At 50.7% G+C, this 12,726-nt stretch overlaps 6 protein-coding genes across 6 annotated transcripts; 1 reads left to right on the forward strand and 5 right to left on the reverse strand.

Moving 5' to 3' along the window:
* Positions 1 to 945: 945 nt before the first annotated feature.
* Positions 946 to 2,840, reverse strand: MRS44_016506 (uncharacterized protein; the record flags this gene model as incomplete). Its single annotated transcript, XM_065618057.1, has 4 exons — positions 946 to 1,977; positions 2,030 to 2,569; positions 2,614 to 2,748; positions 2,805 to 2,840. The coding sequence occupies 4 exons, from the start codon at positions 2,838 to 2,840 to the stop codon at positions 946 to 948; spliced, it is 1,743 nt and encodes a 580-aa protein (XP_065474129.1).
* Positions 2,841 to 3,135: 295 nt separating this feature from the next.
* MRS44_016507 (uncharacterized protein) lies at positions 3,136 to 4,188 on the reverse strand (the record flags this gene model as incomplete). The annotated part of the gene is made up of 1 exon (XM_046282034.2): positions 3,136 to 4,188. The coding sequence occupies one exon, from the start codon at positions 4,186 to 4,188 to the stop codon at positions 3,136 to 3,138; it is 1,053 nt and encodes a 350-aa protein (XP_046130910.2).
* Positions 4,189 to 5,634: 1,446 nt separating this feature from the next.
* MRS44_016508 (uncharacterized protein) lies at positions 5,635 to 7,770 on the forward strand (the record flags this gene model as incomplete). The annotated part of the gene is made up of 3 exons (XM_065618058.1): positions 5,635 to 5,675; positions 5,724 to 6,696; positions 6,751 to 7,770. 3 exons carry the CDS (start codon positions 5,635 to 5,637, stop codon positions 7,768 to 7,770), a joined length of 2,034 nt encoding a protein of 677 aa, XP_065474130.1.
* A 108-nt stretch (positions 7,771 to 7,878) lies between these two features.
* On the reverse strand, positions 7,879 to 8,439 carry MRS44_016509 (uncharacterized protein; the record flags this gene model as incomplete). The annotated part of the gene is made up of 1 exon (XM_046281350.2): positions 7,879 to 8,439. One exon carries the CDS (start codon positions 8,437 to 8,439, stop codon positions 7,879 to 7,881), a length of 561 nt encoding a protein of 186 aa, XP_046130908.2.
* A 329-nt stretch (positions 8,440 to 8,768) lies between these two features.
* MRS44_016510 (uncharacterized protein) lies at positions 8,769 to 9,632 on the reverse strand (the record flags this gene model as incomplete). The annotated part of the gene is made up of 1 exon (XM_065618059.1): positions 8,769 to 9,632. The coding sequence occupies one exon, from the start codon at positions 9,630 to 9,632 to the stop codon at positions 8,769 to 8,771; it is 864 nt and encodes a 287-aa protein (XP_065474131.1).
* Positions 9,633 to 11,054: 1,422 nt separating this feature from the next.
* MRS44_016511 (uncharacterized protein) lies at positions 11,055 to 12,329 on the reverse strand (the record flags this gene model as incomplete). The annotated part of the gene is made up of 3 exons (XM_046282033.2): positions 11,055 to 11,276; positions 11,339 to 11,533; positions 11,580 to 12,329. 3 exons carry the CDS (start codon positions 12,327 to 12,329, stop codon positions 11,055 to 11,057), a joined length of 1,167 nt encoding a protein of 388 aa, XP_046130907.2.
* Between the last annotated feature and the right edge of the window lie 397 nt (positions 12,330 to 12,726).

Here is a 12,726-nt window from a genome sequence, read left to right on the forward strand (position 1 = left end):
TGGCTGCAAGCTGGTATAATTCAACAACCAAAATTGAGATATTGGCATCAGCGACCGACAAGATGGATGTGTTCTTGGCATATAAAAGGGCATCTTGAATCCGCGCTTCAACCGCTCAAGGGTCTAAAGAAGAATGACTTCATTTTCTCGGTCATTCCGGGACACTCGGCATCTTGCGTGAAGATGGAAATAACGGTTGCACAGAAACCGTCGCCAATCGACTCGTCATACTATTGGGAAGGTTTGACATCTTCGAAAGACGGCCGAGATGGGATGGAATTAATGACGTTAATGACCGGAGACTGCCACCCCACCGTTTCAGTTTCTCTCCGTCGATGGGCCTGGCTGCTAGGCACGCCTGGGTTCTAACGTTAGAAGTTCATTTTAATTTAGCTGGCAACTCCATTTCTCATGCTATGGAGTACGCCACTCATCGTTTAATGGCAAGGCTGTCCGTCTTGGTGGGAACTGCGATGTTGGCTTTGCGAGGTTGATACTCGCTCGGGGCGGGTTAAAATTGCAGTGCAATTGAAGCCCAACACACGGCTGCTCGGCTGGGCATGGAGAAAAAAAAAGGGAAGACTATGTTGGGCGGGGCTATCACCACAATTTGTTGCCCTTTTTTCCCCCATTGGGTTGACCATGCAGGTACTTTTGCTGCCTAACATTCTGTTGGCATCAATGACGTCGCCAAGAGCAGTCATCGGGCACAGCATCGAAGAATACATAACCGTCCGGCACATGTCCAAAGCCTGCCCATGAATTTCGGTGTCCAATATAAGGTATGGCAGGATCGGAACGATTGGACTAGTTGATGTCTTACGGGTATCAATGGATGGATTTCGAGCGGCGACTGTTTTGCTGGAACGGCCATTTCTACTGCTTCGATATTGGTTTATTCTTGAGGAACAGCATATATACTCTGTGAAATAGGACCCTTCCCAATCATCTATTGAAGATGTTGAGATAATAGGCTACCAAAAGTCCGACAATGAAAGCGATGAGATATTTCCCTCGCAAGTTAAGGAGAGATTGACCCTGTAACCTGTCCAGCTCGCCTCTTCTGCTCTCAGAGCGCATTGCATCCCAGGGTATCTCACTGTCCGAAAATCCCGTGTCTTTCAGTATCTGTTCCGCGACGATTTTGCTCCCAGCAATACAAATTGGAACTCCAGTGCCTGGATGTGTACTTGCCCCAACAAAGTAGAGATTTTTGAACTGTGAGTGTTGAGTCCCGGGTCTGAAGGAAAGGACATTGAAGAAGGAATGACTTAATCCCAGGATCGCACCCTTGTCCAGGTTGAACTTGTCTTTCCACGTGTATGGGGTGTTGATGACTTCGTGCTTGATGAGTGGGGACAGGTCCACGCCAATTCGGGCGTGAATGGTAGCGATTACCGTTTCGCGAGCAAGTGATACCATGGAGTCCCAATCCTGATCCGAGTTGACGGTATCTTCCGGGCTATTGGCTGCCTTGTTTGTGCCCCTATGTGTTCCTGACTTGTCCGACAGCAGGTGACCCACGGGAACTAACACGACGATGGAGTCTTTACCTTCTGGGGCGGCCGACGGATCCACCCGCGAAGGGACATTGACATAGAAGGACGGCTCCGCCGGGATGAGATGTTGCTTGAAGATACTGTCAAAGGACTCTCGGTAGTCGTCTGCAAGAAAGATGTTGTGAGCCTGAAGTTTCGGAATGACCCTCGAAATCGACCAGTAAAATGAAATGCTGCTACAGGATGCCTCACGCTTGGATAGAGAGCGCGCATAGGAGGTTTCGGGTAGAAGATTGTTGTACGTGTAAACAAGATCGGCGTTTGAGACTACGATGTCTGCTGGGAGCATGGTTCCGTCTTCAAGGATAACTCCGCTGGTTTTCTGCGTGGCTTTGTCCATGGAAATGGATTGTACTGAGGTAGACAGGCGGTATTCCACGCCTAGTCGCTGGCCAACGTGGACAAGGGATTCTACAACCTGTACAACTAGTCAGTCTGTTGAAGTGGGGAGAGAGTCCACTTGCACTCACTCTATGAAACCCTCCTTTTGGGTACAAAATTCCCTCTGCCAACTCTGTGTACTGCAACAAGCTATACGTCGCCGGTGCGTCAAACGGACTCATGCCCATGTACATAGTCCCGAATGTGAAGACTCTTCTCAGCCTTTCAGTCCAGAAATACTTGCTAGCTCGAGTCCAGATGCTCTGGAAGGGATGAAGAGCTAATAGATTCAACAGCATCTCCGGCCTCGCCATGTTGAGAAAGGATGAGAAGTTCCTTCGAAGCACATAGGTGGCGCTGATCTCGTAATGTCGATGTGATTCTTGTAGAAACGAGAGGTAGCGTTCGAAACCATCCTTGCCTTCAATGGCCTCGATCGACTTCTTCATCTTTGTCAGATCTGTGGATAGCTCAAAGGAAGAGCCATCCCCAAACCAAATGTTGTAGTTTGGCTCACACTTCAGTAGCTCAATCCCTTCGGCGGAGAGTGAAGTTCCAAGATCACGGAAGATCTCATGGAAGAACTGGGGGAGGAGCAGTAGCGATGGGCCTTGGTCAAAGCGCTTTGTCTGTTAACAAGCCAGATGATAGCAAGTGTCGAGAGCCAACTCACATAGCCATCGTGGTTGATCAGAGAACACCTTCCACCGGTAAAGTCGTTTTTTTCCAGGACTGCGACTTTGAATCCGGCCTTTGCTAGTCGTGCAGCCGTGGCAACTCCTCCAACACCGGCACCTAGGCGAGCCCACTAGTCAGTAGTGACATCGTAGCTCACAAAGGGGCCGAGGGACGCATACCAATTACAATCACGGACTTTCCTTTAGACTTTGGTTCTTCCATTTTGACGATAAAGAGTGCAAATACCTCAACGAATATCGGAATAAGTATCGGCACTTTCTTTGTGTAACCGCCAAGGGAGTCAATGACGTCCTCCATTTCCGTTCCTCGACCCACCACCCTTGTCATGTCTCACCAGCCCCTCCCCTCAACATTTGTCTGTATCACATAAGCCTTGATAAGGCGTGTTGTCCATTTTCAGCCCTGGAGTTCTTGGCTCAAATGATAAGATATACGACGAGTGACGGCCGCTATCTGACCAGCCCTTGCTGGCCTATCACAGACTCCAAGAAAGATTCTACTGGTTCAACGCTGACCATGCAACCCTGATCCTCCTCCACAAGGGCACAGTTGCTTTCCCAGCCCGAACGGAATAACCCGGTTCTCTCAACACCCGCCCAATCTCCATGTAGCTTTCCACGGCAACCCGGATCGGCCCTCTCACTTCGGGGGGAAGCTCATCAATAGCCCCTCGAGCAAGTTCATATTTCGCAAAGGCACGATCAAGGAGCCTTTGACGCAAACTTTCGACTGACGATCCGGATGCAGTTTGAACCACATGTTCAATCTTTAAGCCCGATTCGCTCAACCACGTACTCGGAATGTAGACTCGGCCTATGGCGGCGTCCACTGCGATGTCCCGTGCCATGTTGACATACTGGAGAGCAATTCCCATCTGCACGCCTCCATTCAAAATGCGAATATGTGACTCTTCCGATATATCTGGAGAATAGTGCCAAAGTATGAGGCAATTGCAAAGTTCTGCAACTGTTCCCGCCACACGGCTCGCATACAAGTCCAGATCTTCGGTAGTTGCTATTGGAAAGCTCGTAGAAAATAGCAAGTCGGTCTCAAACCCTTTCAATAGATCGTGGAGCGGCTGGCTTGGAAGATAATCCGTCGGTAACTGTAATAATGCTTGCTGAATTGGTTCCGGGAATTGTTCTCTGACATAGTCGTCAAGTTCAGATACTGATGATTTTTGGCCAAACGCAAGCTGCAAGAATCGCTCTAGCCTATCGATCCACAACTTTGCTTCATCAACGGATGTGGCTTCGTCGACCAGATCATCAGCGGCCCTACAAAATGCGTAGAGACGGATAAGATCCATCCGAAGCTTCCCCTCGAAGGCTCCACTGGCGAGGTAGAAACTCCGACTTTTCTTACTTAAAAGAGTAGTTGCGTTGACAAGCCCAGCGATGCGCTCTTTGTCGTACTTGGCTTTGGGTAAGAGAAGTGTTTGGATGAGAAGAGGCGGACTTGGAAGACCAGTATAGTCTCTGAATCTTTCGGGAAACGTGTCCAGAATGGCCAGGGCATTGTCGAATGCTACCTGTCCGAAGACAATCATGGTGTTTGTTAACAAAAAGAAGATGGCTTCCCTGGTGAGAATGAGTACCAGAATTCCGGATGAGAGTTGGGACACTTACTCAATATCCAGCCCCCTCCACAGCTCAATGCCATGTTTGGTTCCGGAGGATATACTCCATGTCCCACGTCGTAGAGCAAACGTATCGACCATCCAAAGATAGAGTGTCGGCACAAGAATAGGGATCACGGTGCTTGTCAAGGGTAGGTGGACAAAGAAGTCAGACGCAAGACTCCTGGCAGGAGTTAGTAAGACAGATAGGGTTGAAAGATCTGTTGACGAACCATAATAAGAGAAGGAAAGGGCAGGCCCATATTAAGATGAGGCCTAGGTAGGTGCCTTCTCCTCCATTGTGAACGGCCGCTATGCCGTATAGAATTGCAATAACGAGTATGACCTGACCGATGGTTCCCTGAGAGCTATGTCCTCTATCTAGATAGATAGGATGAAACGTAGTTTTAGTTAGAATGAGGTAAAGAAGAGAAGTATTGAAGGTTTGGATGAAGAAGAAGAAAACTTCTTCCGCTGGAATGTCCTGAAGAGTTGGGCCGACGATTGCGCCTGGGGGATATGTCCAGATCTTGTGCCTGATGAGATACGAATCCCACGGACTTTCAAGTTAGTAGACTAATGCTAAAATCATTCAATCGACATACATCGTTGAAATCACTGCTCCCTGTCACAAGTGTTATGATGAGGCTTTCTGTCAACCAGTGGAGAGTGTAGCTTACCGCTATCAAAAACCCAACCTTGTAAATACCTATTCGCGATAGTAGCGGCCTGTAAACGAGAGCAAGGCAAATTCCAACGGGAATTGTGTACTTGAAATGCCTGATGAGGGTCAACGGATAACCCTAGTGGCAAGGAGATGGCGGTCCTTACACCAACGCATAGTCCCACACCATTTTTGGAAAGAACAGGCCGTTGCAGCCACAGCTGGAAAACTTTGTAAGCAATGTGAAGAAATGAGGTAATTTGAAGATTCTCGAGAAGCTAAGGATGGCGAAGAAACAAACTTTACGCTGGAAGCCGTTTGCCGGTGGCTGTGCCGCTTCTCCCGATGTCGGTAGTCGTTGACGTCAGCACTTCGGGATTTGTGAGACATTGCGAGACATTGTACTGGTCATCAACCGCCAAGCTTGCGCCATTTTCGATAACGGGAGGGTTGGGTATCGAATGGGTCTGGTCATGGTGAGTGGTGCTTGAGTTTGCTCGCGGTAAGAAGGTGCGGAAACCATCGTGGTTTGAGCGGGATATCCGGATGATGAGTCTTGACAATGGAGTGATCATAGTGATAGCTGAAGCCATGGATTAGAGGGAGATGGGAAGAGACGACAATGAAAACAATCTCTCTACTGATTGTACCGGGCTAGAGTTATGTGATTGTTTGCTACTGTCCCTCTGATCCTATGTCAAGTTGTCCTTACTATGCTCCCTTCAACTAAAAGACGACATACTCAACGGCACCCGTAAGTGCGAGCACTCTATCAGGATAAACGAAAACTTACCCTGGACAGCTATCTTTCTGGAAACTTTGCACCTGTCCAACAAACAACCCCATTAACGCCATGCGTTTACACGGGAAATATTCCCCCAGAGTTGCAAGGGGGCCAGTATGTTCGCAATGGTGGCAACCCAGTGGGCCATGAAGACCTTGGAAGAGATACACATTGGTTCGATGGTGATGGGATGCTATCTGGTGTCGCTTTTAGGAGAATATCTCTAGACGATGGCCGCATTATACCCGAATTCGCCAACCAGTTCATCTTGACCGACCTTTATCTGTCCAAGAAGACAACGGCGGTCTCATCACCCATCATGCCAAGCATAACAACACTCGTCAATCCCCTCTCAACCCTGTTTCAGATTATACTATCTGTGTTACGGACCGTGTTCCTGGTTTTGCTTTCGCATCTTCCTGGGTCACAGCAGGCGATAAAACGCATTAGTGTTGCGAACACGTCTATACTCTACTATGACGGCAGAGCCCTCGCCTCTTGCGAAAGCGGGCCGCCAATTCGCATCCAGCTTCCGTCTTTGGACACTGTGGGTTGGTTTAATGGTATCCAGGCCGAAGGCGAGCAAGAAGACTTCAAGTCCCAGTTGGACGCCCGTCAGTTCGGAGGCCACGATGCCTTGAGCTTTTTGAAGGAATGGACGACCGGACATCCAAAGGTGGACAAAAGAACGGGCGAAATGCTACTCTATCACAACACATTTCTGTCTCCTTTTGTTCACTACTCGGTAATTCAAAGTAGCCTCTCGAAAAACAGCAACACTCCCAAACTCAAACTCATCAATGAGCCGGTGGCCGGAGTATCTGGAGCGAGGATGTTGCACGACTTTGGGGCTTCACATACCCAAACCATCATTATGGACCTACCTCTATCTCTAGATTCTCCAAACGTACTGAGGAATAGGGAAGTGGTATCCTACGACCCATCAAAACCCTCTCGGTTCGGCGTCTTTCCTCGACATAAGCCACATGAGGTACGATGGTTCACCAGCCCGGCCTGCTGTATCTTTCATACGGCCAATACGTAGGACACAACCGCGGAGGGAAAAGTTGTGTCTGTTAACCTCTTGGCATGTCGAATGGCCTCAGCTACCCTCATCTACAGCGCTGGTAATATTGCCCCTCCAAATGTCTCGAGCAACACCAAGCATATCGAGCTCGAGAAGACTCCCTTGACTAGGAAAACCCGTTACAGATCGCCGAGGAAAACAATGTGTCATTATGAGAAAGGCTCAGTTCTCGAATCATCTGCCTCAACACCGAATGCCCCTAATTACCCTTCAGCCCACGCATCCGAAGACAACGACCAATGCCGCCTGTGTTATTACGAGTTTGACCTATCCGCAACAGAGAAGAACCAAGTTTCCCATGAGTGGGCCTTGTCAGCAATACCCTTCGAGTTCCCCTCTGTTCGTCCAGACTGCGAAATACAACGAGCTCGCTACGTATACGGTTGCACTACATCATCATCGTGCATTGGTGTCGCCCTTGGAAAAGCCGTCAAGATTGACGTTATAGCCAAGATAGACTCCAAGACACTCATTCAGAATGGAAAGGACATGAATATCACGCCCGTCACAGGATGTGTAGATGAGCGAACAGTCGGCGAAATCCTCGACGAGGACGACAAGGAGGGCTCCATCCAATGCTTTCGTCTTCCCAGAAATCACTTTGCCCATGAGCCACGATTTATCCCCAGATCATCATCTGACGAGGAAGATGATGGATACCTCCTCTTCTATGTTTTCGACAAGTCTCAGTTGACCATGTCTGGCGAATGCCCTCAATCAGCCGTGTCCGAGCTCTGGATCCTGAATGCCGAGAGTATGCGCAATGTGGTTGCAAAAATTACGCTCCCTCAACGTGTGCCTTATGGATTGCATGGAATCTGGTTTTCTCATTCGGATATCGAGAAACAGAGGGATGTCAAGACATTTCGAAGTTTGGAACAACTTCGAACAAGGAAGGATGAAGGGGTATTCGGCCGCAAACAGTGGTGGTGTTCCTGGATCCGATGGAGGGACGTGTTAGAAAAGGCGGTTGGATAGCAGGTGATTCTCTCAGAAGCTTGAACTCAAGGCACATTTGCAAGTACTGCGCTATGTCGTGTCAAAACAAGTGCAATTTATTGTGTTGACTTCTTTAATTACAGCTTCTTATCTCACAAACTGGTCCGCAAAGCTCGCCCCGAGTCCAACAGCTTCATAGTGCTTCCTCGCCTTATCCAACTTGCTGAATACATCCTCCACTCCCACAGGGTTGCCATCAGGGTCCACATAGATGTAAGCTCCCGTAACATGGAATAAGGTCACCATCTCCTTCACATCTTCCGGCACTTCAAGCGTATGGATATCTCCAGGAGGCTCGTACGCGTAGCCACCCTCCGTAGCCCACCAAGGATGCTCGAGATAGTGCCAGCGGCCCTTGAGAACGGTGGCGTGTACGGCACCCGCGTGGCGGTGGCGGGATAGGATGCCGGATCGTCTTACACGAAGGATGTTGACAAAGTAGCCGCCCGAGACGCTGAATAGAAGTGGCCGGAACCAGACGTCTGGAGCTTGGGGAACCCAAAGACGTTCGTCGCATTCAATGTCGAAAATGCCAGGGACGACGAGGTCGTCAGGCACAGCGGGTAGACGGGGTCCACGATAAGGGATGGCGGCCTGGTCGGCGCGCTCTTTAAGCTCCTCCGGCTTGGAGGTGTTTTCGTTTACCATGGTGAATTGGTGCTAAGATTTGGAGAGAGCGTGTGGTTTAAAGGGGTGGACGTGAGAGGTGTTGCAGCTTCTTCATGGCAGCAGTTCCAACGAGTTCAACTCATGGTTTATAAGATCAGACTTGAGAAAATTCTTCCCATTGCTTATGATAATGTTCTAACGGCTTTTTTTTTCGTTGTAACCCGCGGATCGAGTCATTCAACAATCATGGGGTAACTGGGCGCCAACAGCGGCCCGAGGTCGGGGGAGGGCCCGGATGGGGCAAGTCTTAGACCCGATGAACTACGAATAGCTTCTTGAATTGACCAATAACAACCATGGGATTCATATTACGATATTGACAGGTTCCACCCTCTGTGTTTGACAATGTCTATCCAATCTACATGGCCCTGGTCACTCCTCCGCGAACCATCCGCCCTCCGACGCCAAACTTCATCGAGTATCTCAAGACACGCCTCAACATTGCGGAATTTTCGCCACCTAATCATGTCACCGAGTTTTTCCCGAATGGCCTCAATCTCGGACATCTCGTGGGCTTCTCCTCCAGCCATGAAGAGGGGAAACAGTAGTGTGCACTCCACCAGGCATCCTTCCGAGACTTCCCGGCTGAGCTTGACGATGGCTTCAACACATGCTTTTATCTTGGCCTGTAGTACAGCAGTATAGCCGCTTACGTGGCGTCTGAGGGTTCGGTATAGATGAATGAGTGCGGCGTTACGGTAAGCCTCGCCCAGTAGTGCTAGTGGTGAGCCGCGCTCGTTCGAAGGACACACCCAGCGTTGAAGCTCATCCTCAATATTGCGAGCCCGGGTTGACCGATCACCGTGGGTGATGGTTTGGCCAGTTTGCAAAAGGGCATTCGCATCTGCAAAGTCAGCATTCAGAACGCTGGTCTCAGACACTAGAAACAGCAGGCGTGACGCAAATCCAAAGTACGGATCCGGTAGAGACTCATCTGCTGTCGCCCAATAGAAGCCCTTGATGAAGGGTGGGCGATCCATCGAGACACTCATCATGACATCGTGGTACGCAAAATTGCGGAGTAGCCATCTCCCCTCAAACGTGACCTGCACGGCCTGCTTGGGGTCACACACCGAGTTTGGCCCCTCGGTTAGAGCTGCAGCTGCGCCCGTGAGATGGGGGTACCAGCTGTCGGTAGCTTCGGATATCGACTCCATCGAGCAGAGTACCATTGTGACTGCGAGACACATTTCTGTTGAAAGTTGGCTCTGTTGAACCGACTCTTGGAGACGTGCTAGAGCATATCCGCGATGGCGTAGAGACAAGGGCTTGAACTTGTCATCACGCAAGGCCAGATGGGATGAGGCCCATGCTGACACCGCATACATGAGAGGTGGGCATTCAAACGCCATAGGAAGAATGACTTTGTGGATAAGTTAGCTAGTTGCAAGGCCAATGCGACTTGGAGGGAACATGCCAGATAGGAAGCAGTTGTTCTCCAGATTGGTAGTGAGTAAGAATGCAAACGTTGCCGTGTAGTATCGTAACATGGCTCGTCTACTTCCAATCAGGTCCTCAGCCTCTGCATCGCCCGACTCCGAGAGCGGCAGGCCCAAAGGCTGACACAAGTGTGTTATGCCCCGGAGTTGCTGATCTATCCTTGGAGTTGTCATGGCGGAGTCGGTTCTGGTCGCCATGTCCGATGGCGCAGACAATGACGACTTCAGGGGGCGAGGCGGTTCACGCTTGCAGACAAGGTTGAGCCGCGAGCAGTGGCTGCAAACAGGGTAGATTTGGTCACATTTCTTCTTTCTGTGGTACATCAGCGTCAGAAGAGCTCTGTGATGATAGCGATGCCGGGTAAGAGAACCAATCATGGCATCCACATACCTTTGACGGCAAGTCAGGCATCCGCGCCTCTGCCGGGTATAGCCTGCTCTCCTCGATGACCCTGCGAGAGGGGCGGTTCCTAGGTTCTCCATTGATCGATTGAGGCCTCTGCACGACTGCAGGGTGCTTTCATCCGGGCGCTATGGGCGGGATAAAAAAACAGAGTCGATCGAAGGAGGTTAGCAAGGATGAGATGAAGTCTCGAGTCACGGGAAACCCTTCATGCACGGCGCTATCGGCGGGGTGGGGCAATCCCAAGATGGTATAGCAGAACTTTGACTCCTCCTGGCCAAGAGACCTCAACGATGGATGGAACGAGCTAGAGCCTGGTTCAGACCAATCAAGGTTGAACTCAGCGTCACCACCCGTGAAGCCGTTGATTGCAAAAGTCACCATGCTCGACATGATACGCCACCTTGGTTTACGTCCAGCGCTTCCAAAAGGGTATGACCAGGGACACGAGATGACAAAGGACAAAGACTTGGTCAGGATGATGAGAATTTTCTTCACCAGCAACGATTTAGCTATCTTAGGGGATTCGAGAATGCATCACAGTCTCGCGGACTCAGTGTGGCAAACTTGACGAGTAACAGCCTCAATCGCCTCCCTTAGAATCCCAACCATGCGCCTAAGCTCGGACTCTGTCACCACATACGGCGGAGCCATGATAACATGGTCAACATGAACCTCACCTGTTGTACCAAGGTTCCCCAGAATGTTCAAGCCCATGTCAAGCGCCTTGTCCACAATCTGGTGGCAAAGTCTCAGGCCCGGGGAAAGGGGGTCTTGGCAGCTCGGTCCTGCACAAACTCGACCGCCCAGAAGAGACCTCGGCCCCGGATGTCGCCTACATACTCCAGTGGACCAATCTTCTCCTTCAGGAGTCGTTCAAGAACTTGGCCCATCCGTGCCACGTTGCCGAGGAGGTCTTCATCGCGAATGATGCGCTGAACCTCGAGCGCTGCGGCGCAAGCTACCGGATGCGCCTAGAAAAAGTGAATAATTAGCTTAATGACTCTCCTGGTATTTTCATTCGTGCTAAACATACCTGGAACGTGTGGCCGTGGGCCAAAAGCCCTGATCCATCAGCAAGGGCATCAAAGATCTTGCTGCGGAGTAGTACCCCGGACAGGGGGATGTACCCTCCACCCAAAGCCTTGCCGATAGTCTGAATGTCAGGGCCCGAGATGTTTTCCTGTTCCCAGGCGTGCATGGTGCCAGTCTTGCCCATTCCACACATGATCTGCAGGGGTCAGCTAGAGTCTCTTGGAGGGAGCTCGGTGACTAACCTCGTCCAAGATGAGAAGAACATCGTACTTGTCGCAGATCTCTCGAACTGCCTTGAAGTACCCTGGCGCGGCGGGGAGACAACCCAAAGTTGTCCCGCTAATTGTCTCGGCCACGAACGCAGCGACGTTCTCAGGGCCGACTCGAAGAATCTCAGCCTCTAGCTGGTCTGTCAGGCGCTTGACATATTCTTGGTTGGTCTCTTGGTTCTTCTTGAGGCGATAAGGAAAACAAGGATCCACGAAGCTGACGTTGGACGACAACCAGTCGCGATACATGGCTCGACGCGAGTCATGGCCAGAGACACAGAGCGCACCTATCGTGTTTCCGTGGTAGCTCTGCTTTCGCGCAATAAAGTGGCGCTTCTGGGGCATACCCCTTTCGTGCCAGTACTGCGTTGCCAGCTTGATGGCAGCATCAGTAGCCTCGCTGCCAGAGTTGACAAAGATAGCCTTGGAAAGCCCCCCAGGCTGTCCCTGTAGAAGAAGCGAGGCGAGTTCTTCTGTGGCATCACAGGTGAACCGTGCTCCCGAGTAGAGATAAGAGAGCTGGTTGATCTGGTTGCTCACAGCTTCCGCAATCTCAGGTCTGCCGAACCCGAGGCAAGAGACGGAAGGCCCGGCTGATGCATCCAGGATCTCGCGACCATCTTCGAGGAAGAGGGAGACGCCAGAAGCTGAAATCACCTTCTCTAGGCGGTGCGACATGGCACGATGAAGAATGTGCGAGTCGGATACGAAGGGGTGAGCCATGATGGGTGATGTCTGTCAGGGATTGTCACACCAGGGGAGTGATGATTGCGTTTGAAGATGAGCTGAGGTCTGCTTGGATACCCCAGGCTGGCTTTAAAGTTATCGAAGAAAATGTGGTGCTTGAAAAACAGACTCCGAACCACCTCCGAGATGATCGGGGTCGAGATCTTGTCCACAATATAAACACCGCCGTTGGCGCCGCTAGCGGCCACCACAACAACCCAAGTCAATCAGTGTGAAAGTTGCTTTCATGAATCGATGACTGGTATCTCTTTAGTCTCTCCACTTACCCCGCATTCACAAACCCCGGCTCAAATCCACGTCCGGCCGGATCATGTTCGTTATCAGGTTTGTCCGGGGAAGGGCAAGGGTAGGTGAGCAGCGGTGCTGGTGGCGT

This window comes from Fusarium solani (assembly GCF_023522795.1).
Source record: "Fusarium solani strain SB1 chromosome Unknown bctg00000012, whole genome shotgun sequence".
In the NCBI taxonomy this organism is placed as follows: Eukaryota; Fungi; Ascomycota; class Sordariomycetes; order Hypocreales; family Nectriaceae; genus Fusarium; species Fusarium solani.